Source organism: Girardinichthys multiradiatus, chromosome 10 (assembly GCF_021462225.1).
Source record: "Girardinichthys multiradiatus isolate DD_20200921_A chromosome 10, DD_fGirMul_XY1, whole genome shotgun sequence".
NCBI lineage: Eukaryota > Metazoa > Chordata > Actinopteri > Cyprinodontiformes > Goodeidae > Girardinichthys > Girardinichthys multiradiatus.
Genome location: NC_061803.1, coordinates 35825687 through 35853074, shown reverse-complemented (window position 1 = coordinate 35853074; position 27388 = coordinate 35825687). Strand labels below are relative to the sequence as shown.

General features: G+C 42.5%; 1 protein-coding gene across 1 annotated transcript; it reads left to right on the top strand.

The window, feature by feature from the left end:
- Nucleotides 1-3506: 3506 nt before the first annotated feature.
- galk1 (galactokinase 1) lies at nt 3507-26888 on the top strand. The gene is made up of 8 exons (XM_047376499.1): nt 3507-3783; nt 4009-4198; nt 7388-7507; nt 8301-8436; nt 8548-8729; nt 9563-9713; nt 11389-11551; nt 26480-26888. The coding sequence occupies exons 1-8, from the start codon at nt 3619-3621 to the stop codon at nt 26552-26554; spliced, it is 1182 nt and encodes a 393-aa protein (XP_047232455.1). The 5' UTR covers nt 3507-3618; the 3' UTR covers nt 26555-26888.
- The last annotated feature ends 500 nt before the right edge of the window (nt 26889-27388 follow it).

Below are 27388 nucleotides of genomic sequence, written 5' to 3'. Positions count from 1 at the left end.
TTTTTCCCCGACAAAGAAAAAACCTGCACCGAGTGGAGATGAAGAGGCGCGAATTAAACCAGTTACCAAGAACTCATTGATATCATTCTCCATGACTTTTCGTTCAGGTCCTGAGATGTTATATAGCCTACTAGAAGGTAGGGGGGGGCACCGGGAAGCAAATCTATTGCACAGTCATAAGGTCTATGCAGAGGCAACGATAATGCCTTGGATTTGCTAAAAACCAACCTTAGATCATGGTACTCTGAAGAAATGCTAGAGAGATTGGTAATTTCATTTTCTGCTGGAGCTGAATCAGTGGGGAGAGAGGCGACAGCTGACTGCAGGCAAGAGGAAAGACAGTTAGTAGACCAGGACTCAACTCGGCTTTCAGCCCAATTAATATGTGGATTGTGCTTCTTAAGCCAAGGGAAACCTAAAACAATGGACTTCAATGTAATAGGAAAAACAAAAAAATAAATCTCCTCCCTATGATTACCAGAAAGTATTAGCGTCAGAGGTTTGGTTCGATGGGTAATATGTTGTAATTTTTGCCCATCTAACGCTGAAAATAACAGTTGCGGGAAGCAGCTCAGTCTCTATCTGTGCCTCACTAACTAACCTCTGATCTACAGGTCCTTCTCAAAATATTAGCATATTGTGATAAAGTTAATTATTTTCCATAATTTCATGATGAAAATTTAACATTCATATATTTTAGATTCATTGCACACTAACTGAAATATTTCAGGTCTTTTATTGTCTTAATATGGATGATTTTGGCATACAGCTCATGAAAACCCAAAATTCCTATCTCACAAAATTAGCATATCATTAAAAGGGTCTCTAAACGAGCTATGAACCTAATCATCTGAATCAACGAGTTAACTCTAAACACCTGCAAAAGATTCCTGAGGCCTTTAAAACTCCCAGCCTGGTTCATCACTCAAAACCCCAATCATGGGTAAGACTGCCGACCTGACTGCTGTCCAGAAGGCCACTATTGACACCCTCAAGCAAGAGGGTAAGACACAGAAAGAAATTTCTGAACTGAATAGGCTGTTCCCAGAGTGCTGTATCAAGGCACCTCAGTGGGAAGTCTGTGGGAAGGAAAAAGTGTGGCAGAAAACACTGCACAACGAGAAGAGGTGACCGGACCCTGAGGAAGATTGTAGAGAAGGGCCGATTCCAGACCTTGGGGGACCATGCGGAAGCAGTGACTGAGTCTGGAGTAGAAACATCCAGAGCCACCGTGCACAGGCGTGTGCAGGAAATGGGCTACAGGTGCCGCATTCCCCAGGTCAAGCCACTTTTGAACCAGAAACAGCGGCAGAAGCGCCTGGCCCGACCAAGTATTGAGTGCATAACTGTACATGATTATTTGAAGGTTGACCTTTTTTGTATTAAAAACACTTTTCTTTTATTGGTCGGATGAAATATGCTAATTTTGTGAGATACGAATTTTGGGTTTTCATGAGCTGTATGCCAAAATAATCCGTATTAAGACAATAAAAGACCTGAAATATTTCAGTTAGTGTGCAATGAATCTAAAATATATGAATGTTAAATTTTCATCATGACATTATGGAAAATAATGAACTTTATCACAATATGCTAATATTTTGAGAAGGACCTATAGAAGGTTTTGGTCGCTTCCTGAGTCAATCAGAGCGGACAGGTTCTGAATAGGATGGTGAGAAATTAATGAGGCTGGTAAACTAAGTCTGGGGGCTAGTGAACGGTCCGCCAGTTTCCCCTCACTTACTGACGGACCTGGCCTTTTGGTCCCGTGGGGCAGACTGTGCAGTCAGCAAGAAACTGCTCAGAAGATCCACAGTAAAAACACCGGTTTGTCTGGCGACGTCTCAGTCTCTCCTCGGGGGAAAGCCGAGTACGCCCGACCTGCAGGGGTTCAACCTCAGAACTCTGAGAAACAGATGTGGGGCGAACAGTCTGCGAAGTTTGACTAGGGAGTTGGGTCCTAACAAAGCTTTGTTCAAGTCGGGATCTCTTTCTCTCCCTCATCCAAGTATCTAGTCTAGTGGTTAAATTGATTAACTCATTTAATGTCTTAGGCTCATCAATTAAGGCCAACTCGTCTTTTAACGGCTCACTTAAAGCCTGAAAAAAGGCAGCTCTAAGTGCACAATCGTCCCACCCAGAGGCTGCTGCAAGGGTACGAAAATCAATTGAGAACTCAGCAACTGACTGGTTCCTCTGTTTAAAGACCACAATGTTCGAGCTGTGGCGGTCTGATCTATTTCACACCTGTCTCAACTCTTTCTCAAATTCTGAGAATGTGCAACCAAAATTGGAACAGTCAGAAAAACGCGCCTCAGCCCATTTCAGGGCTTTACCAGTAAGCAACCCCAGAACATAGGAAATCTTTACATAGTCATGTGGGAAGGACTGCGGGGAGCGGTTGAAAACGAGCATACATTGCAGAAGGAAAACCTTACAGTCTCCCTTTTCTCCGGAAAACTTCTCAGGATTAGGGGAAGTGACATCACGTGAGTGCGGAAGCTGCTGAGAAGCAGGAGAAGCTGAAGCCGGGGAGGTGAAATTGCTTAGGGTATGCTGTACTAAGGAAGCTAGTTGCTCGATTTGTTGATTAGTTTGTCTCTGCTGTTCAACGAGGGAACGGAGAGAGGAGTCATGGGTTTGAATTTGGTGATGTTGTTCTGAAAGGGTTCTCCTGAAAGCTTCTGCTGGGTCAGGTTGGCCCGAGTGTTCTGTCATATTGTTTTTAACAGCTTTGACCCACATGCAGAAAACAATCAGGAGACAGAGTTTGACGGCAAGGATTTTATTTACAATAATACTGAGGAATGCAGGGGACTGGAACCGGGATGCAACTGTAAAATAAGTAGAATGGTAAGCAGGGGAAAATTCAAGATTAATGTTGTAAACAATGATTTTATCTCACTGGGATGAAGGTGAGATCCACCAGAGGGGGTGGAGAGACCAAGAGGTTGTGTACCTGTGTGACTGGAGATGGTGAATACTGGAATGCAAGGGATGTCAGTGGATCAGGAGTTTCTGGTGAAGGTGCTGTGGACGAAGGAGGGTGGACAGGGTTCGCTGGAGGTGGTCCAAGGAATGAAGGAATCAGGAGGATGCCAGCCAATTTAATCCAATGAAGTTGGAAGTTGAAATTACAGGACCTTAAAGACAGTTAAAAAGCATGTAGACTGTTGTAATTACTGTGGACAGGAAGTAACAGTAGGTCGTGTATTTTCAGCATGTTTTAAATATCAACAGTAGAGAAAGAAGAATATTTAAAAAAATATTTATTAAGGAACAGGGTTCCACTAATGAGTGGATTGTAGAAAAGAATTCAGGGGATTCAGATTTTTGAGGAAAACTGGGATAAATGGCACGATTTCAGGTTAAAAGGTGCTGATCTACACTTAAACCTAAAAGATGTTCATACGTATTGATAGGCTGGGTTAGTTGTATCTGTTTAACAGGTTCAATGAACTGTATAAACTGCACCATGGCGTCATGTGACGTGTTTCAACCAACCACAGCCACAGGGAAGTTGCTTGTAGTCCTCTATAGGCACGCTAGTTGATTGCAGAAAGCTGAAGAGTTCTCGCCACTGGGATTTAAAGCTCGGTTTTCAGTATTTTCCTATCCATGGGTTCTAATTTCCCTGACGTGGCGGCCCTGCTGTCAGACGCTTGCCGCCTGTACGGCGAGCTGTTCGCGGAGGAGCCCCCCCAGGTGGCGGTGTGTGCTCCCGGAAGAGTCAACCTGATTGGGGAGCACACTGACTACAACCAGGGCTTCGTTCTTCCAATGGTAAAACACAAAGCTGCGACTGTTGTCCTTATTTGTTGGTGTGTTGTTTGGTTGGACTATTTAATGTAATTTAGGACCAGGAAGTGGTCTAACACAAACTTCAGGAAGAAATTAACAACGGGGACTAACAAGGAAGAAATAAGAACCTGGGGTGATTTTTGGCTTTAAATAAGTGAGCTTTTTCCTTAATTACTAACGTATATATAACTTTGTGTGTTGAACCAGGCGCTTCCCCTTGTGACCGTGGTGGTAGGAGGTCCAACCTCAGCCCAGGAAGTTACTGTGGTAACAGCAGCCAAGGATGCTGATGAGCCGCGGAGAGTCGACTTCGCCTTGACAGGGGATGGATCATCTCTGTCGCCAGGGTTACCTCGCTGGGCAAACTATGTGAAGGGTGTTATACAGCACTACAGAGGTAAACATGCACAATCTGGTAAAAATGCAAGGGAAATGATGTTTATTATGGAGGGCCAAAGGGGACAAAATTACTCAGAATCTGCTTTATTATCAAGTTCGTACATTCAAACAAGAAATTTGACTTAATGTGAATATCCCATGTAATAAATACATGTACCATTAAATGTCCATTTAAATAATTAAATTGACCCTTTATTTCTTTAATACATCATTAAATATTCAAATATATAATAAAATTATGAAATGCACAGCAAAATTAATAAATGTCCCATTAATTAATTAAATATAACTCTTAAAATTATGAAATTAAATAAATAAATGTGATTTTTTATAATAAATTAATTTAAAATAACATATAAATATTTTACTACATATCTATTTATTCTATGGCTCCCATGCAGCAGTGACATCATAAAATTATTGAAACCAACAACTTGACCCATGGAACTCAGTGGGCAGGATTACGGTGGCTCCTCAACAGACAGATTGGCTGCTTCACACAAGTCAACACAACTTCTTACAAGTTTGCTGTGAATCTTCTATATCCCTGACTTAGTCTAAGATTGATCTCAGGAGAGAGTTCATTGAGATCCTGCATGGAGAAAGCTGTGCTGACATCCAGTGTTGGGCATGTTACTTTAAAAAAGTAATTAGTAAGAGTTACTTCTCCCAAAAAGTAACCGAGTCAGTAACTGAGTTACTCCACTATAAAAGTAACTAGTTAACAGGGAAAGTAACTATTGCGTTACTTTTTTAAAGTTTGAATATGTGTACCAATTTAGATTTATTTCTAAGATTTCACAAGCCAGTTGCATAAAGTGGAATTACATAGACAAGTTGCCTACCTACATCAAACTTTTAATATTTACTTCACATGTACAGGGGTTGGACAATGAAACTGAAACACCTGGTTTTAGACCACAATAATTTATTGGTATGGTGTAGGGCCTCCTTTTGCGGCCAATACAGCGGCAATTCGTCTTGGAATGACAATATACAAGTCCTGCCACAGAGGTCAGAGGGATTTTTAAGCCATTCTTCTTGCAGGATAGTGGCCAGGTCACTACGTGATACTGGTAGAGGAAAACGTTTCCTGACTCGCTCCTCCAAAACACCCCAAAGTGGCTCAATAATATTTAGATCTGGTGACGGTGCAGGCCATGGGAGATGTTCAACTTCACTTTCATGTTCATCAAACCAATCTTTCACCAGTCTTGCTGTGTGTATTGGTGCATTGTCATCCTGATACACGGCACCACCTTCAGGATACAATGTTTGAACCATTGGATGCACATGGTCCTCAAGAATGGTTCGGTAGTCCTTGGCAGTGACGCACCCATCTAGCACAAGTATTGGGCCAAGGGAATGCCATGATATGGCAGCCCAAACCATCACTGATCCACCCCCATGCTTCACTCTGGGCATGCAACAGTCTGGGTGGTACGCTTCTTTGGGGCTTCTCCACACCGTAACTCTCCCGGATGTGGGGAAAACAGTAAAGGTGGACTCATCAGAGAACAATACATGTTTCACATTGTCCACAGCCCAAGATTTGCGCTCCTTGCACCTTTGAAACCGATGTTTGGCATTGGCATGAGTGACCAAAGGTTTGGCTATAGCAGCCTGGCCATGTATATTGACCCTGTGGAGCTCCCGATGGACAGTTCTGGTGGAAACAGGAGAGTTGAGGTGCACATTTAATTCTGCCGTGATTTGGGCAGCCGTGGTTTTATGTTTTTTGGATACAATCCGGGTTGGCACCCGAACATCCCTTTCAGACAGCTTCCTCTTGCGTCCACAGTTAATCCTGTTGGATGTGGTTCGTCCTTCTTGGTGGTATGCTGACATTACCCTGGATACCGTGGCTCTTGATACATCACAAAGACTTGCTGTCTTGGTCACAGATGCGCCAGCAAGACGTGCACCAACAATTTGTTCTCTTTTAAACTCTGGTATGTCACCCATAATGTTGTGTGCATTTCAATATTAAAACTGTGCTCTTACCCTGCTAATTGAACCTTCACACTCTGCTCTTACTGGTGCAATGTGCAATCAATGAAGACTGGCTACCAGGCTGGTCCAATTTAGCCATGAAATCTCCCACACTAAAATGACAAGAGTTTCAGTTTCTTTGTCCAACCCCTGTAAGTTCTCGCCTTTTACCTCAAGGAGAATAAAGTAGTCTCTGTACTTCCACTTTGAAAACGCAAAGTGGAAGTACAGACCCGTCGTTGTTGCAGCTTACATCTGCTAGTTTTTCTGAGTGCGTTAGTGGTTTGTCTATGAACTGAACACTGCTTCTGATTGGCTTACCATAAAAGCTTACTCTATGTTAGCCAATCATCATAACTTATGCGATTGTTTCGCCTCTCACTCCGTTCACCAAACAAAAAAAGCTTAACTCCTGTGGCTGTGAGCCACAACAGATGACAAGAGCTTTAGTTTATAACGCGCAACATTTAATTGTGGGTAACGGCATTGTAATGATGGAAAAAGTAATTAGTTTGATTACTTGTTACTGAAAAAAGTAGCGCCGTTATTAACGCCGTTTTATTTAGCGTTGTTATTTCCATCACGGGTGACATCAGACTAAAGTAATGGATTTCACAGAATTGGCATTAGCCCGCCCACTGTGTTTCCTTCCTTCCCAGATTAATGGACAGCAACATCAGTCTCTCTAAGATGATTGCTTTGTCTTTCATCTTGTTATTGTGTCAGTCCACGTGAATGGTCCACTGCAGCAAACTGTCAACCGTTGTACTTTTAGAAAACTCCTTTTAGCAAATGATCATATGATAAATGGACAATGCAATGATGGGCAGCACCTGGTTCTATTTATCTATTTAATTCCTTTCCTGACAGACATTTAACTTTTCAAACACCTTATCTCTGTTTGGTAACTTATTGGTTTACTAAAGATTGACATAGTATATATAATGCTTCTGAGGTTCTTTTTTCACCTGTATATATTTTTCTACTTTTCCTAAACATTGGAAGAGGTGTACTTATCTGTTGCATCAAATGTCTGCCAACAGAATCTGTATTATGTAGGATTTCTTCCATGAAGACAGTTATGTTGACTCAAGTGGGAACAGATTTGCATCAGCTTTTTGTGGATGTCACAGCTGGTATCTTATCAAGCACCACAGCTTAAAAATGCACCATCTCTTGGTTTTATTTGCTGCAGCTCCTGCTCTCCCAAATTTCAGAGCGGTGGTAACTAGCAGTGTCCCTCTGGGTGGAGGACTGTCCAGCTCTGCCTCTCTGGAGGTGGCCTTCTACACCTTCCTGCAGAAACTCAAGCCAGGTGAGTCTAAGTAGAGTCCCAGCCTATTTGCAGCAGAGTGACTCATATATTTAGAACAAAATTTCACCAAAACACTGAAAGGCACTAATAGAGTCATTATTTTTCATTCTGCGAACCAAAGTGACTGCCAGATTGCGCAGTTTTGGTGAGAAGCTAACATACGTACATACTGCTCAGAAACATTGAAGCATGTGGAAGGATGGAGATCAGATATGTCCATATTGTCACTAAGAGTTAAATGTGTTATTGGTGACCCACATCATTTTTGTACAAACAACTTTCTGCCAGTCTTCACAGAACTGAGTTTGTAGACTCAATTTAAATTAGTTGGTGTTCTGGTACTGACCTGGCTTTTAAGCATAGTGCACCTTTTCAGCTCTGAGGCTGGAGCTTTGGCAAGGCCTTTCAAGAAGCTTTTTAGCCAGCTGTTGGGGTGTGAGTTTGGAATCATTGTCCTGTTGAGACACTCATCTGTGTCCAGGTTTTAACCATCTGGCTGCTGGTTTTAAGGTGATTTAATTCAGAAGTATTTAATTTCAGTTTCTCCTGAAAACGACAATCACCTCCTTTGTCTAGCTTACATTGAAGCTGAGATAATTGTTCTCAAACCTGACTGGAAGTCTGAGGTATAGAGTGAGAGGGCACGGTGAGAGTACAGTCTGCTGTGGTACCCATACCAAAACAGGGGGGGTTTGTGGTAAATATAAATAAATCAATTTAATATAGAGAAATCAAAGAACACAATGACTGTAGATTTGTTGAAGCAGGTTTGTCCTCTCCCCCACACCCACAGATGATGGAGAAAAACTGCCAAAAGTCCTGGCATGTCAGCAGGCTGAACACACCCATGCTGCTGTACCATGTGGTATTATGGACCAGTTTGTGTCTGTTTTCGGCAGGGAACGACACGCTTTACTCATTGACTGCAGGTACTTCAATCGTTCTTCTTAGACTATTCCAGGTTCTCTTCATCTGGAGAAAAGAAACAAATAAAATCCTTCTCTTGATCTTGTGTAATTTAGTTTTATGTTCTGAGTCAGGTCTCTGGAGGCCACACCGGTACCTCTGGCAGATCCAAGCTTGGTCATCCTCATCACCAACTCTAACGTAAAACACTCGCTGACTGGCAGTGAGTATCCAATGAGACGTAGACAGTGTGAACAGGCTGCCTCTGCACTGGGGAAAGACAGTCTGAGGGATGTTACAATGAAAGAACTAGAAGGTATGGAGTTGTTCAATTTATAAGAGCCAGTTCACTTTTACCGAAAACTTTTTTCAATGATTTCTTTCTTTTTTTCTTGTCAGAAATCAAGTCTATTTTCTAGATTTTAATTGTTTGGATTTGTCTCTGTGAGGTGGTTTGTTGTTATTTAAAAGAGGTTGTAATTCATTCTTTTGCAACCAGTCATTTATTGCAGTCTTTTATTTGTTTTAGTTGTTTAAAATAAGTTGAGGTGTGGAAAAGGTCAAAATATTTTTAACTGTGGTGTAAGGTCCATGCTCGTCAGTGCATTAGACTCGGCGCTGCAGACTGCAACACGGCTCAGCTGTCGAGCAACACATACACAAGGATGGGTTGGGAGTGGTGTGCAGTGCCTATAAGCACAGAAGCCAAATTAATCGTTTTAAGTAAAAAATGGAAAATTCTTAAATTGAGGAGAAATTTCTGCTAATAAAATAATGGAAATTTGTGAGAAATCTGTATTTATAGTAGTTTACATGTCTGCAGGTCTTTTTGTATTATGAGTGGCTTTCAGTTGTGGGAACTCTATTCATTTACTGTTGAAATTGTACAGTGAAAATACTTTTTCATATTGCAAATTAAATATAAATGTTATTAAATGTCTTGGTGTTTGTTAAAACTTACTAAGCAGCTTGAGAGTCAAATGTGGCTCCAGAGCTGCAGGTTGTCCTAAACCTGTTTTCATCAACTAATTTAGCCAACTTTTTCAAAATGGTGATTTATTTTTACTCATTGTATTTAATCATACCATGTTCTAACAATCTCTTAATGACCAAGGTCCTTAAAAACTTTCATCTTTCTCAACATCTCAGAGGCCATGGAGAGGCTGGATGACGTAACATATCGAAGAGCTTGTCATGTCATCAAGGAAATAGAGAGAACTGTCCAGGCTGCTGAAGCCCTCAAGAGAGGGTCCTACAAGGAGTTTGGCCAGCTCATGGTGGAAAGCCACAATTCTCTGAGGTAAAGGCCAATTACAGGTCCTTCTCAAAATATTACCATATTGTGATAAAGTTCATTATTTTCCATAATGTCATGATGAAAATTGAACATTCATATATTTTAGATTCATTGCACACTAACTGAAATATTTCAGGTCTTTTATTGTCTTAATACGGATGATTTTGGCATACAGCTCATGAAAACCCAAAATTCCTATCTCACAAAATTAGCATATTTTATCCGACCAAAAAAAGAAAAGTGTTTTTAATACAAAAAACGTCAACCTTCAAATAATCATGTACAGTTATGCACTCAATACTTGGTCAGGAATCCTTTTGCAGAAATGACTGCTTCAATGCAGCGTGGCATGGAGGCAATCAGCCTGTGGCACTGCTGAGGTCTTATGGAGGCCCAGGATGCTTCGATAGCGGCCTTTAGCTCATCCAGAGTGTTGGGTCTTGAGTCTCTCAACGTTCTCTTCACAATATCCCACAGATTCTCTATGGGGTTCAGGTCAGGAGAGTTGGCAGGCCAATTGAGCACAGTGATACCATGGTCAGTAAACCATTTACCAGTGGTTTTGGCACTGTGAGCAGGTGCCAGGTCGTGCTGAAAAATGAAATCTTCATCTCCATAAAGCTTTTCAGCAGATGGAAGCATGAAGTGCTCCAAAATCTCCTGATAGCTAGCTGCATTGACCCTGCCCTTGATAAAACACAGTGGACCAACACCAGCAGCTAACACGGCACCCCAGACCATCACTGACTGTGGGTACTTGACACTGGACTTCTGGCATTTTGGCATTTCCTTCTCCCCAGTCTTCCTCCAGACTCTGGCACCTTGATTTCCGAATGACATGCAGAATTTGCTTTCATCCGAAAAAAGTACTTTGGACCACTGAGCAACAGTCCAGTGCTGCTTCTCTGTAGCCCAGGTCAGGCGCTTCTGCCGCTGTTTCTGGTTCAAAAGTGGCTTGACCTGGGGAATGCTGGCACCTGTAGCCCATTTCCTGCACACGCCTGTGCACGGTGGCTCTGGATGTTTCTACTCCAGACTCAGTCCACTGCTTCCGCAGGTCCCCCAAGGTCTGGAATCGGCCCTTCTCCACAATCTTCCTCAGGGTCCGGTCACCTCTTCTCGTTGTGCAGCGTTTTCTGCCACACTTTTTCCTTCCCACAGACTTCCCACTGAGGTGCCTTGATACAGCACTCTGGGAACAGCCTATTCGTTCAGAAATGTCTTTCTGTGTCTTACCCTCTTGCTTGAGGGTGTCAATAGTGGCCTTCTGGACAGCAGTCAGGTCGGCAGTCTTACCCATGATTGGGGTTTTGAGTGATGAACCAGGCTGGGAGTTTTAAAGGCCTCAGGAATCTTTTGCAGGTGTTTAGAGTTAACTCGTTGATTCAGATGATTAGGTTCATAGCTCGTTTAGAGACCCTTTTAATGATATGCTAATTTTGTGAGATAGGAATTTTGGGTTTTCATGAGCTGTATGCCAAAATCATCCGTATTAAGACAATGAAAGACCTGAAATATTTCAGTTAGTGTGCAATGAATCTAAAATATATGAATGTTAAATTTTCATCATTACATTATGGAAAATAATGAACTTTATCACAATATGCTAATATTTTGAGAAGGACCTGTATTTGTGTGATGATTGTGGACAGACAGTAACGTGATATTCTTGTGTCAGGGACCTGTATGAGGTGAGCTGCAGAGAACTGGATGAACTGGTTTCGGCAGCCATGGAGGTGGAGGGGGTCTTTGGCAGTAGAATGACTGGCGGAGGGTTTGGGGGATGCACTGTGACTTTGCTACAGGCTCAGGCCATTGACAAGGCCATACAACACATACAGGTAAACACAAGACCCTGTTGGACGAAGCTATAAGTTGTAAGGAGTTTTAACTGTTGTTCTGTGTCTGGCTTACTCTCTTTATATTACTGTTCTGATTGCTGTTAGATTGTAGAATTGTGGTAATTTATCTTCACAAAGTTGGATTATTGTTTTTTCTAGCCTTAAAATATAAGAGCTAAAAGAAGAGGGAATAGTGGATTTATTTTCTTAGTGTCAGACTTGTGACTAAATCAGCCGGACAACCAGAACATCTTCTTCACGAGTCTGTAATACAACAACAGAATGTCTTCAGTTAGACGCCCTTCAGATCTGCTGTAATACAGAAGTAATACAGCCATCACCCTCTACAATGACTCCACGAAACTTGTAAACTGAGAGTTTCTATAACATTTAATTTCCCTTTAAGATTAAAGGGGTATAAAATTGAATTGCATTGAATCGTATTTCCTTGTAGCTTCTAATTCATGGCTAGTTTCTAACACTGTACCCTGAACACTTTTAAGCCTTTAAAACTCACCAGGCCCATCACTTCAAACACCATCAGCATTAGTGTTTTTGCAGCATTTATTTTGTAATGTAGCACTTTGTTTTTCAGGGATGCAGAACATGAGTGCAACCAGCTAAACACATGTTTTCAAGAGACTGTTTTAATCCTGAATCTTTATGTGGCAACTAAAGTGTGATGTACACTACAGATTAGGCACATTAAAATGTCAATGTGTAAATAGTTTCTTCTTGCCGGTGTTTAAAATTGGGCTTGTGAGATTTCCCAATTCTTTAGATGTATCTTCTAAGGACATTTCCAGCAATGTGCTGACAAAAGAATGTTTTCTGCATGAATATCTAGATGCTTTTTGTTTTTATTATTTTTGACACCATAAATTTATAAAAAATCACACTGCCTCACAAAACTGAAATACATTCATTAGTAACAGGATCCAGATAAGTGACCTGGTGACAGCATCATTCTTAAATATGGTGAGTTTGAGCCTGAGACAAGAATTAATGATTGTCTTCAAAACAAAAAGATTCATCAAACAGCAGCAATCTTAACACTAGGAATTGTGTTGTTGAGAAAAAGTAAGTAACTTTAAAGCATTATTAGAAAAGTCAACACTAGCCAGAGGTAAAACCAGAACAAAAATAATTAATCTTTTATTCCTTGGTCTTCCTCTCATCAGAGACCAGGTTCGGCTAGTAACAGGTCCAGTATCAAAATGTGGACATTCATTTCCCAGTAATGATCTGCTTATTTTTTGAGATCCTGAGTTGCTAGGTCAGAAAGGATTACTGTCCTATTGAGTTCTAGGTCTACAACGGCGTGTCTTTCTAGTTGGACATCCTTTGAAAACGTAGGAAAGAAGGTGCCAAGGAGGTAACCTGGTCAGCAGAATCCTGCCTGTGATCCCTCACTGTGTGTTCCTCGTTGTGCAGTCTTTGACAGGATTGAACCTGCGACTTTGTCTTTTCTTCAGGAAATTATTAGTCATCTAAAGCCATCAGCTTCTCCTGATCCTGTCACTCATCGAGCCTTTCCCTACTCTAGGACCACTTGCACTTGAACTTACCACAGGCTGCCTGGTGTGGTCCCTCTTCATTTTAAACATGCAGTGGCACAACCTCTACTTGAATAACGTGGACTGGACTCCACAAAGTTTGCTTAATTTAGGCTAATTTCTAAACTTTCTTTTATCTCCAAAGCCCTTGAGAAGATGCACAGTCAGTTAATCTTATTTTTTGAGGAGCATAGCATTCTTGTGGTTTTTAAATCTGTTTTTTACATCTCATCTGCTCCTCTTTCTTGTGGGGTCCCATGAGGCTCAGTTTCAGGACCTCTTCTTTTTTCCCTATATCTGCTCCCACTTGGTTCCATTCTAAGAAAACAATGTATTTCATTCCGTTGCAATCCTCTCAGTTTTATTTACTAAAAAGTCAAATGCATCATCTATCAATTTGCTTCTTAGGTGTCTTGAGGCCTAGATGGCACTTATATTTTTTGGATTTTATGGAAAACAAGACTGAAGTGAGCACTACTCGGCTCTCCTATGAATTTAGGTTCTTTGGCCCAGAACAGCAAGCAGTCTGTCAGGAATTTAAGGGTCAAACTGGATTCTGAGCTCAAATTAGAGAGCTAAATCAGGGCAGTCATTAAGAACGGTTGTTATCAATTGAGGCAGCTGGCCAAAATAAAATCCATTCTTCCAAGGAGGCACTTTGAATCAGTTGTCCATGCCTTTGTCACCACCCAGCTGAATTACTATAATGCACTTTATATGGGAGTTAGTGCGTCCTCCATCGACCAACTGTAGAGGGTCTGAAATGTTGCTGCAAAACATTTAATTTTAATTTCTCCAGTTTTATTTTCAGCTTGGCAAACTGAAGTATTCTCGCAGTTAGAGTCAACAGGATACAGTAAACTATCCTGACTAACAGTGCTATCACCACCAACGCTCCTGACTTCTTTAGCAACAACATGAGAGAAGTTAAGTTAGCCGTTTATGCTAGCTCCTTTTCAGAAGCAGGCAGAGGCTCAGCAGCTACTTCCTAGAGGCTTGACCTCAGCCAGTAGAAGAGAAGCTGAGGCAGTAACCGCCCCCTCTGTCTCAGTTCCGCCTCGTTCATATTTACATTTTCAAGAGCATGTTAAGGAGGAAAAGACGATACAGAGACACAGTAATGTAAAAAAGAAAGATGGAAATAAATGGGCTCAGGGAAATCTGTTGGGTACAAAAATACAACAGGGATATATTAGAGAAGAAATATATGAGTGCTTGAGAAACAAAAGGACAGTGAAATAGTTTGAAAAATAATATATTTTTGAGGGGAAAAAAACATGTTTTAAATATATTTGAGTGGTAATAAATATGAAGGAAATGAAAGGGGCAGGAAAAAATAAAAACACCAAGAAATTCACTCGTATTAAATAAACAAAGGAAAAAATAGAGTTCAAGAAAAAAATATTTGAGTTGAAAATTAGTGGTTTAAATAAAAATATAAATATATATATTTATATCTGATGTATTGATTAATTATTGAATAAATACTTGAAAAAATATCTTCTATTTTTTTTTTTTGCATTTAATGTCGCACTAATTTATGTTTCTGGCTACTTTTTGGCCCAGTAATTATTTTATGGAGTCATTTGTTTATTTATTCTTAATTATGGCAGGATTGGTCCTCCAAACGACCCTACCTTTCCCAACACACCAACCCGCTGTATCAGATCAGCTGACCAGCTACTAGGCTTGAACTCGTGGTTTTAGTGCCGCTGCTCCTAAACTGTGGAGCAAACTGTCTTCCACCTCTTTATTGCCTGCTTTTAAATCTCTTCTTAAAACCCACCTATTCTCCTTAGTGATTAACACTTTATAAAGAGTTTATTTTATTTTCCTTGTTGTTTTTTAATTCTATATATTTTATTATTTTCGTTCGTCGTCTTCCGCTTTATCCGGGACCGGGTCGCGGGGGCAGCAGACTCAGCAGTGACGCCCAGACGTCCCTCTCTCCAGACACCTCCTCCAGTTCCTCCAGGGGGAGCCCAAGGCGTTCCCAGGCCAGCGGAGAGACATAGTCCCTCCAGCGTGTCCTGGGCCGTCCCCTGGGCCTCCTCCCGGTGGGACGTGCCTGGAACACCTCCCGAGGAAGGCGTCCAGGAGGCATCCGGTATAGATGCCCGAGCCACCTCAACTGGCTCCTCTCGATGTGGAGGAGCAGCGGCTCTACTCCGAGCCCCTCCCGGATGGCCGAGCTCCTCACCCTATCTCTAAGGGAGTGCCCGGCCACCCTACGGAGGAAGCTCATTTCAGCCGCTTGTATCCGTGATCTCGTTCTTTCGGTCATGACCCAAAGTTCATGGCCATAGGTGAGGGTAGGAACGTAGACCGACCAGTAAATTGAGAGCTTTGCTTTTCGGCTCAGCTCTCTCTTCACCACAATGGACCGGCACAGCGCCCCCATTACTGTGGCAGCCACACCGATCCGTCTGTCGATCTCCCGCTCCATTCTTCCCTCACTCGTGAACAAGACCCCGAGATACTTAAACTCCTCCACTTGAGGCAGGAACTCCCCTCCAACCTGAAGAGGACAAGCCACCCTTTTCCGGTCGAGTACCATGGCCTCGGACTTGGAGGAGCTGATCCTCATCCCAGCCGCTTCACACTCGGCTGCGAACCGCCACAGCGCATGCTGTAGGTCTTGGCTAGAGGGGGCCAGCAGGACCACGTCATCCGCAAAAAGAAGAGACGAAATCCACTGGTCCCCAAACCAGACCCCCTCCGGCCCTTGGCTGCGTCTAGAAATCCTGTCCATAAAAGTTATGAACAGGACCAGTGACAAAGGGCAGCCATGCCGGAGTCCAACATGCACTGGGAACAGGTCCGACTTAGTGCCGGCATTGCGGACCAAACTCCTGCTCCGCTCGTACAGGGACCGGATGGCCCCTAATAAAGGGCCCCCGATTCCATACTCCTGGAGCACCCCCCACAGGGCATCACGAGGGACACAGTCGAATGCCTTCTCCAGGTCCACAAAACACATGTGAACCGGTTGGGCAAACTCCCACGAACCCTCGAGCACCCTGTAGAGGGTATAGAGCTGGTCCAGTGTTCCACGGCTGGGACGAAAACCACACTGCTCCTCCTGAAGCCGGGGTTCGACTATCGGTCGGACTCTCCTCTCCAATACCCTGGCGTAGGCCTTACCAGGGAGGCTGAGGAGTGTGATCCCCCTGTAGTTGGAACACACCCTCCGGTCCCCCTTCTTATAAAGGGGGACCACCACCCCAGTCTGCCAGTCCAGAGGCACTGTCCCCGACCGCCACGCAATGTTGAAGAGGCGTGTCAACCATGACAGCCCTACAACATCCAGAGACTTGAGGTACTCAGGGCGGATTTCATCCACCCCCGAAGCCTTGCCACCGCGGAGCTTTTTAACCACCTCGGTGACTTCAGCCTGGGTGATGAAAGAGTCCAACCCCGAGTCCCCAGCCTCTGTTTCCACCACGGAATGCGTGATGGCAGGATTGAGGAGATCCTCGAAGTACTCCTTCCACCGCCCGATAATGTCCTCAGTCGAGGTCAGCAGTCTCCCGCCCCCACTATAAACAGTGTTGGCAAAGCACTGCTTCCCCCTCCTGAGGCGCCGGACGGTTTGCCAGAATCGCTTCGAGGCCAACCGCTAGTCCTTCTCCATGGCCTCACCGAACTCTTCCCGGGCCCGCGTTTGTGCCTCTGCCACAGCCCGGGCCGCAGCACGCTTGGCCTCACGGTACCTGTCAGCCGCCTCAGGAGTCCCACAAGCCAACCACAGCCGATAGGACTCCTTCTTCAGCTTAACAGCATCCCTTACTGCCGGTGTCCACCACCGGGTTCTGGGATTGCCGCCACGACAGGCACCGCAGACCTTACGGCCGCAGCTATGGGCAGCAGCATCGGCAATAGATGCGGAGAACATGGTCCACTCGGACTCTATGTCTCCAACATCCCCCGGGATCTGGTCGAAGCTCTCCCGGAGGTGGGAGTTGAATACATCCCTGGCCGAGGGCTCCGCCAGGCGTTCCCAGCAGACCCTCACTATGCGCTTGGGCCTGCCAAGTCTGTCTGGCTTTCTCCTCCTCCAGCAGATCCAACTCACCACCAGGTGATGATCAGTGGACAGCTCAGCCCCTCTCTTCACCCGAGTGTCCAAAACATGCGGCCGAAGGTCTGATGATACGACAACAAAGTCGATCATCGACCTCCTGCCTAGGGTGTCCTGGTGCCAAGTGCACTGATGGACACCCTTATGTTTGAACATGGTGTTCGTTATGGACAATCCGTGACTAGCACAGAAGTCCAATAACAAAACACCACTCGGATTCAGATCGGGGAGGCCATTCCTCCCGATCACGCCTCTCCAGGTGTCACTGTCATTCCCCACGTGGGCGTTGAAGTCCCCCAGCAGAATAATGGAGTCCCCGGGAGGGGCACTATCCAGCACCCCCGACAGGGACGCCAAGAAGGCCGGGTACTCTGCACTACCACTCGGCCCGTAGGCTGAAATGATAGTCAGAGACCTCTCCCCAACCCGAAGGCGCAGGGATTCGACCCTCTCATCCACTGGGGTAAACCCCAACACGAGACGGCTGAGCTGGGGGGCAACAAGCAAACCCACACCAGCCCGCCGCCTCTCCCCGTGGGCCACTCCAGAGTAGAAGAGAGTCCAACCCCTCTCAAGGAGATGGGTTCCAGAGCCCACGCTGTGCGTGGAGGCGAGCCCGACTATTTCTAGTCGATATCTCTCGACCTCCCGCACAAGCTCAGGCTCCTTCCCCCCCAGCGAGGTGACATTCCACATCCCTAGAGCCAGCCTAAGCATCCGGGGATCGGGCCGCTGAGGTCTCCACCTTCGTCCGCCACCCAATCCTCTTTGCACCGGTCCCTATTTTATTATTTTATCTGATTTTATGTGCCTTTCTATGGTTTCTTGTTTTTAATCCCCTTGTGTTTTTTTTTTTTTTTTCTTCGGTGTGAGCTGTGTTTTTTTTCTACTCTAACAGCACTCTGGTCCGCTGTGGTATTTTAAAGTGACCTACAAATAAAGCTGGACTAGATTGAATAGAGGGAGCGCTGCAGCTCAAGAACTAGGACCTCTGATTTAGCTGAGCTGACTCTCATCCAGGCTTCTTCACAGTTGACTGTGAACCACTTATGTGGACACTAGAGGTGTTGGCTTGAATATGCCAACATAACCACATCATGTAAACTAAGTAAACAGAAGATTTTGACTCTCTCAAACCAGATATCATCCTCTCCAAGGCGGTTAGGATCCTGTCAATGAACATTGTTAATTGAATCTGTGATGACAGGCAAGGGACAGCCCAAACATGTCCAGAGACATGTCCTGACAGGTACCAATGAAAATCAGGCCTTAGGTCCTGGAAGCCACATCTACAGTGGAGACGTTCATGGTCTCCACTTTAAGACCACGTAAGATTCCACGTCTCCAACCTAAAGATTAGTTCTCTGGCCGGTAGAGCACCGAAAGCCATAGAATGACGAAGAATAGTCGGACGCTGTGCCAAAGAGAACCAAAAGTGGGTGGGGATATGTGGGACTTTTATAGGCTTTTGAAGTACCTAAAATATATTATTCAAAAAATGTGTTAACTTGGAGCATGAGAATGTTGTTGCCTATTTTGTAGTGACAAGTTTTGGTTTTCTTGGAATCTGAACCACCAGAAAAAGTCACAGGTTTACAACCTCAAGACTTGATTCGGACCAAAGTCAACCTACTATAGGGGTGAAGACATCTCCCAATCCAAAGGTGAGAACTCAGCAGTGATTAACATTAAGGTGGCCCATCGGATGGTTGCTTCAGTCCTTCGCTTGCTCGTGTTTTGTGTATTGTTGTTTTTCTGTTGTATCCTGCTGCTGTACTGCAGCCACTATTACAAGATAGCAACTCCTAAGTATTAGAGACTCCACCCTCAGAGCAGTCTCTCCCTGGTCTTCATCTAACCACAGAGTTTTTCTGAGATCCTGGTTGGAAGCGTGGCAGCTGTCTATGGGATCTACCGAAGATGAAGGCGAGGTAAAAGGGTAGGAAAGGTTATCAAGTCCCGCCAGAGGGACTGCGCACTCAGTTCCTATCCATCCACATGGCGAACGTCCTCTCCCTTGTTAACAAAATGGACAAACTGCTCCTTTTCTGCACAAATAACTCGGATTTCCGCTGATCTGCAGCACTATGCTTCACTGAAACCTGGCCTGGTGAAGACATCCCAGACAGCACACCTCTTTTACCGTGCTTCCAGACGCTTCATGTGGACCGCAGCATGGAGGTCATGGGGAAAAACAAAGGTGGTGGGTTCTGCTTTTATATAAACGGAGGCTGTTGCACTGTTGTCACATTTCTACAGAAGACATGCAGTCCTCAACTAGAGTCAGTTTTTATAAACTGTAAACCCTTGTATTCACCAAGAAGAATGTCCTCGTTCACTCTGGTCAGTGTTTACATCCCTCCATCCTGCACCTCAGAGGCAGGAAGAGAGCTTGCTGACCTGATAACTGATCTGGCGACAAAACAACCAGACTCTCATCTTTGTTCTTGGGGATTTTAACAGTGCATATCTGTCTAATGACCGACCTGGATACAGACAGCATGTTAATCGCCCAACCAGAGAAAAGAACACACTGGACCACTGTTGCACAGCTGTAAAAGATACTGCAACTCCCCGATTGGGACTCTGACCACTGCCTGCTTTATCTCATACTAACTTACCGGCAGAAACTGAAAACCTCTAAGTTTGTGGGTTGCACTATCAGGAAATGGACTGGTTTTCCTGTGGGTGCGCATATACATTGATAATTGGCGAACATTTTGGGGAAAACCTGGTCTGATCCGGAGAGACAGCATCCATCCAACTTTGGATGGAGCAGCTGTTCTTTCAAGGAATCTGGCCAAATTTATTAATTCTCCAAAACCCTGACAACCTAGGGTTCAGACCAGGAAGCAGGGTCGTAGTTTAACACTCCTCTCTGCAGTTTGTGTACTGCTACCCACCCATTTCCCTATTAAGACAGTGTCTCGTCCAGGTCAAAAATTTAATAGATAAAAAAATAATCTAAAATGAGGAAATCAGGAAAATCTCATAAAAATAAACACAGCTCAGACTAAAAATAAAAATAAAACAATTAAATGTGGCTTACTGAACATAAGATCTCTTTCTTTAAAGACATTGCTAGTTAGTGACCTGATTTGTGACAATCAGATTGATTTATTTTGCCTCACAGAAACCTGGCTGCAGCAAGAGGATTATGTTACTATAAATGGGTCAACTCCTACTAATTATTTAAATTTTCACATTCCTCAAAATACTGGGCGAGGAGGAGGAGTAGCAACCATCTTTCAGTCCGATTTATTGACTAGTCCCAGACCAATCAATAGCTACAACTCTTTTGAATATTTAATCCTTAGTTTTCCTCATCCAAATTGCAAAGCACTAAAACCACTTCTGTTTGTTGTTTTGTACCGTCCACCAGACCCTTATTCTCAATTTTTAGATCAGTTTTCAGACCTTTTATCTGATTTAGTGTTAAATACAGATAAGGTTATTGTAGTGGGGGATTTTAACATTCATGTTGATGCTGAAAGTGATAGCCTAAATGTAGCCTTTAATGCTATCTTAGACTCAGTTGGCTTTGCTCAAAACATTAACAAACCTACCCACCTTTGTCTTCATTCTCTGCACCTTGTGCTGACATATGGCATTGAGTGTTAAGACATAACAATATTTTCTCATAACCCTGTCCTGTCTGACCATTTCCTCAATAACCTTTGAGTTTAATTTAACCGAGTACTCCACACCTGAAAGAAAATTTCATTATAGTAGATCATTATCAGACAATGCTGTAACAACCTTTAAAGAATCTGTTCCACTTTTAATTTCCTCATTATCACTGAAAAACACAGTGAAGGACAATAATTTAGTTTCTTCCCCTTCACAAATTGATTCTCTTGTTCATAGTGTTACTTCCTCATTGCGTGGAGCATTAGACAATGCAGCTCCCTTGAAAAAGAAGGTCATTATTCATAGGAGGCTAGCTCCTTGGTTTAATTCAGAGCTGCGTACTTTAAAGCACAGTGTTAGAAAATTGTAGAGAAAATGGCGCTCTACACACCTAGAGGATTCCTACTTAATCTGGAAAAATAGCTGACTGTTGTATAAAAAGACATTTCACCAAGCTAGAACAGCTTATTTCTCATTATTAATAGAAGAGAACAAGAATAATCCTAGGTTTCTCTTTAGTACAGTTGCTCAACTTACACAGAGTCATAGCTCTGTTGAGCCATCCATTCCCTTAGCTCTCAGCAATCATGACTTTATGGGATTCTTCTTAAAAAAAAACTGATTCTATTAAAAATACAATCATTGACATACTCCCAAAGATGATTACTTCATCCTCAGCAAGTGAGACAACATTGGAAATAACTGCAGAACCTGATTTGTGTTTGGACTGCTTTGATCCTGTGGATCTTCCTGAGTTATCAGAAATATTAGCTTCATCTAAACCTTCAACTTGTATGTTAGACCCAATCCCAACCAAATTATTTAAGGAAGTGTTCCCTCTGATTACCAGCCCCATTTTAGATATGATTAATTTATCCTTAGTAAATGGATATGTACCACAAGTTTTTAAGGTAGCTGTAATTAAACCTTTACTTAAGAAACCTTCGCTTGATCGAGATGACTTAATAAATTACAGACCTATATCCAATCTTCCATTTTTATCTAAAATTCTTGAGAAAATAGTTGCTAATCAAATGTGTGAGCATTTACACAGCAATGACCTGTTTGAAGAGTTTCAGTCAGGCTTCAGAGCTCATCATAGCACTGAAACAGCTCTGCTGAAAGTCACTAATGATATTTTTATGGCCTCAGATAATGGACTTGTGTCTGTACTTGTCCTCTTAGATCTCAGTGCTGCATTTGATACAGTCGACCACAATATTCTCTTAGAAAGGCTGGAATATGCTGTAGGGATCAGGGGAACAGCGCTAGGCTGGTTTAAATCTTATCTGTCTGACAGATTCCAGTTTGTTCATGTAAATGATAAATCATCTTTAAACTCCTGGGTTAATTGTGGAGTACCACAGGGTTAAGTACTTGGGCCAATTCTCTTTACTATATATATGCTTCCAATAGGTCAAATTATCAGGCAGCATTTAGGCACTTAACCTGGATGGCATTAAATTGACCTCCGGTAATAATGTAAAAAACCTTGGTGTTATTGTTGACCAGGACATGTCATTTAAATCCCATATTAAACATGTCTCTAGGATTTCCTTCTTTCACATCTGGAACATTGCCAAAATTAGAAATATCCTGTCCAGGAGTGATGCTGAAAAACTAGTCCATGCATTTGTTACTTCAAGGCTGGACTATTGTAATTCTTTACTATCGGGATGTCCACAAAATGCAGTTAAAAGCCTTCAGCTGATTCAAAATGCTGCAGCAAGAGTTCTGATGAAAATTAAAAAGATAGATCATATTTCTCCTATTTTAGCTTCCCTTCATTGACTCCCTGTTAAATCCAGAATAGAATTTAAAATTCTCCTCTTCACATATAAAGCCCTTAGTGATTTAGCTCCATCATACATCAGAGATCTGATTGGTTCCATATGTTCCTAACAGAGCACTTCGTTCTCAGACTGCAGGTTTACTGGTGGTTCCTAGAGTCTCTAGAAGTAGAATGGGATTCAGATCCTTTAGTTATCAGGCTCCTCTCCTGTGGAACCAGCTCCCAGTTTTGGTCTGTGAGGCAGACACCCTGTCTACTTTTAAGGCTAGGCTTAAAACTTTTCTTTTTGATAAAGCTTATAGTTAGAGTGTTATGATTTGGGGTTGTTTGGTTTTTGGTTTCGGGTTTTTTCTTTATATGTTTTTGACAGTTAAGGTTTTGAATCGTTCTTCTGTTTATTATTATTATTATTATTATTAGATTTTGAATCATGCTTCTGTTTATTATTTTCCTAATCATGCTGTAGTTTTTGTTCATGTCTTATCAACTTATGTTTTTTGTATCTGGTTATGCTTTGATTTCATAGTGTACTAGTTTGTATTCAAGGGTCTCTGTTTTGCTCCAGCCACGTTTTGTTTTCTCCTGTCAATTAACTTTAGTTAATTTAACTTCAGTTCACCTACTCCAAACTAATCTCCCTCGTTTGTTCACCTGGTTCACGTTCCATATATACACCTCCGTTCTGTTTATTCCTTGCGGAAACATTTTCAATCATGCTCTTGTCTAGTTCTCTCAGTCATGCTAACGTCTTGTTTTTTTACGGATCATGCTATGCCTGTCTTGCCTGCCCATTGTTTTGTTCCTGCCTCCTCCTGTGAGTGAGTTTTTGTTTTTTGCTCATTAAATCCTTTCTTCACTTACCGTCATGCTGCCTGCTAGTCTGCATTCTGTGGTCCTCCATTTCGCAAGCCCTGACATAGAGTGGTTTAGGTTATCCTGAGCTATCTCTGTAGTTATGCTGCTATAGGCTTAGGCTACTGGAGGACATAATGACCACTTTCACTCTCTCTGCTACATTCTCATACTACTTTCCAACTTTTGCCTTACACCTGGCCTGACCTTGTGTCTACCTGTGACACTGTCCAAGCTTCTGCTGGCTACAACTGAATGCTCACCCTCTACCGATGATCCTCATGGCCCTGTCTTTCAGTGTTTAACCCTTTTTCTCTCCTAGATATAGCAATTGACTGAGCTATTACTGTAACTAATTATATGTGCTCTCTTTCAGACTCTAACCTTGAAAACTGGCTCAGAGTTTATCTGTTCTTTCTTTCTAGGTGAAACGACTAAAGGAGCTACATCCATTAACATTTACTTTTCCTTCCCATAGAAAGTACTCCTGGATCAGTGCTTCTGTGTTCTTTTTGCGTCTCTGCTCTGTTTTCTCAAATCCCCAGTCGGTCGTGGCAGATGGCCGCTCACACTGAGCCTGGTTCTGCTGGAGGTTTCTTCCTGTTAAAAGGGAGTTTTTCCTATTCACTGTCGCTACATGCATGCTCAGTATGAGGGATTGCTGCAAAGTCAACGCCAGTGACTGTCCACTGTCTCTACATGCTCATCCAGGAGGAGGGAATGCTACAAGTCTCCGACTCGATGCAATCTGCTGGGTTTCCTTTGATAGAAAAACTTTTTATTTAGTTTGAATAAATAACTGAATCTGACTGCACTGTTCAATCGTTAGGATTATTTGGAATGTATGTACCTGACTTTGTGAAGTGCCTTGAGACGACATGTGTTGTGAATTGGCGCTATATAAATAAACTGAAATGAAGTGTCGAAGCAGATGTTATACAAGTGCCTCGATTGCACAGATTGGCCTGCACTAAAGATAAAAGGATTCTTTATCATTAACTGGTTAGGTTGTGACACCATGATTTTCCAATATTTCCCTTTTTCGCAATTTTCTAATATTCTAAGACACTAATAAATAAATAAAGCACAAAAATATTTCAGTCTGTAATTAATCTATATATGAGTTTCCCTTCCTGAAACGAGCAACAAAAAATCTTGAACTCCTTCATAATATATACAGGTCATTCTCAAAAAATTAGCATATTGTGATAAAGTTCATTATTTTCTATAATGTAATGACAAAAATTTAACATTTATATATTTTAGATTCATTGCACACTAACTGAAATATTTCAGGTCTTTTATTGTCTTAATACGGATGATTTTGACATACAGCTCATGAAAACCCAAAATTCCTATCTCACAAAATTAGCATATTTCATCCGACCAATAAAAAAAAAAGTGTTTTTAATACAAAAAACGTCAACCTTCAAATAATCATGTACAGTTATGCACTCAATACTTGGTCGGGAATCCTTTTGCAGAAATGACTGCTTCAATGCGGCGTGGCATGGAGGCAATCAGCCTGTGGCACTGCTGAGGTCTTATGGAGGCCCAGGATGCTTCGATAGCGGCCTTTAGCTCATCCAGAGTGTTGGGTCTTGAGTCTCTCAACGTTCTCTTCACAATATCCCACAGATTCTCTATGGGGTTCAGGTCAGGAGAGTTGGCAGGCCAATTGAGCACAGTGATACCATGGTCAGTAAACCATTTACCAGTGGTTTTGGCACTGTGAGCTGGTGCCGGGTCGTGCTGAAAAATGAAATCTTCATCTCCATAAAGCTTTTCAGCAGATGGAAGCATGAAGTGCTCCAAAATCTCCTGATAGCTAGCTGCATTGACCCTGCCCTTGATAAAACACAGTGGACCAACACCAGCAGCTGACACGGCACCCCAGACCACCACTGACTGTGGGTACTTGACACTGGACTTCTGGCATTTTGGCATTTCCTTCTCCCCAGTCTTCCTCCAGACTCTGGCACCTTGATTTCCGAATGACATGCAGAATTTGCTTTCATCCGAAAAAAGTAGTTTGGACCACTGAGCAACAGTCCAGTGCTGCTTCTCTGTAGCCCAGGTCAGGCGCTTCTGCCGCTGTTTCTGGTTCAAAAGTGGCTTGACCTGGGGAATGTGGCACCTGTAGCCCATTTCCTGCACACGCCTGTGCACGGTGGCTCTGGATGTTTCTACTCCAGACTCAGTCCACTGCTTCCGCAGGTCCCCCAAGGTCTGGAATCGGCCCTTCTCCACAATCTTCCTCAGGGTCCGGTCACCTCTTCTCGTTGTGCAGCGCTTTCTGCCACACTTTTTCCTTCCCACAGACTTCCCACTGAGGTGCCTTGATACAGCACTCTAGGAACAGCCTATTTGTTCAGAAATTTCTTTCTGTGTCTTACCCTCTTGCTTGAGGGTGTCAATAGTGGCCTTCTGGACAGCAGTCAGGTCGGCAGTCTTATCCATGATTGGGGTTTTGAGTGATGAACCAGGCTGAGAATTTTAAAGGCCTCAGGAATCTTTTGCAGGTGTTTAGAGTTAACTCGTTGATTCAGATGATTAGGTTCATAGCTCGTTTAGAGACCCTTTTAATGATATGCTAATTTTGTGAGATAGGAATTTTGGGTTTTCATGAGCTGTATGCCAAAATCATCCGTATTAAGACAATAAAAGACCTGAAATATTTCAGTTAGTGTGCAATGAATCTAAAATATATGAATGTTAAATTTTCATCATGACATTATGGAAAATAATGAACTTTATCACAATATGCTAATTTTTTGAGAAGGACCTGTACATTTGTGGCGATGTACCTGTATTGTGAATGGAGATTCAAGGTTGAAAAGCTGTATCATGGGTATCTAGTTGAGAAAACAAAACATTTACTTTTCTGTTGACCTCCTGAGCTCCGTTATTCTCTGAGTACAGGAAATAAATGGCTAAGACTAATATTATTCTATGATCATTCCTGTAACTGCCTGGACTTCTGTTTATGATCTTATTGTGCATCTTTTTTTCCATAGAAATGCTACAGTGGAACTCCAACTTTCTACATCACAACTCCTTCAGAAGGAGCACAAGCTCTCATTCTGACTTGACCTCAGGTCTCATCCCTGCTGTGTGAGCACCTACCTTGTTCTTTGGCCCAGACTGAGAGGCATTTGGAATCATCCCATTAACATGAAGACAGACTACAATAAAAACTTTTTACCACACTGATGCTATGTTTTGTCATATGCTACACGAATACTTGTAGCAACTGTTTAATCATGAGATGTAAAGATAGAGTGATTGTACTTTTATGCTTAGAAATAACTCCTACTTTAAAATACAATCATCTTTTCATTTTTTATGAAACTATTCATGATGTGATCACATGTGAATTAAACTCTACACTGCTTAAAGCTTTTATGAAATAAACCAAAACACAAAGCAGCGCATAATTCTTAAGTAGGTCAACAATTCAAGGCTTTCAGCATTTTTTACAGGTGAAATTTTGAAAACTGTGTGAAATTGTTTTCAACCCCCAAATACGATCCACTGCAACCACCTTCCTTTAGAAATCACCTAATTGGGAAATAGAGTCCACCTGTGTGTAATAAAATCAGATGTTCTGTGAAGGCCTCAACGGTTCGTTAGAGAACATTATGACTAGAAATTTGAGTGTTAAATATTGAATTATTAAAAATGAATGTGTAAATGAATAAATATAAATATTAATGCCTGGAAAATGAACATATATAGATGAAAATGTCCAAACATGAATGAGTTTTACAGGCGCATTCACAATGTTGGTCCGGTCCAGGTAAAAGTGAGAAAATTCACACCTTTGTGGCCTGGTTTGCTTTCACACCGATTATTAGGCCGGAACAAACAAAGTCATGCCGTTGCACCAGATTATTTTAGGGGCAGTATTCCTGTAATGGAGAAGA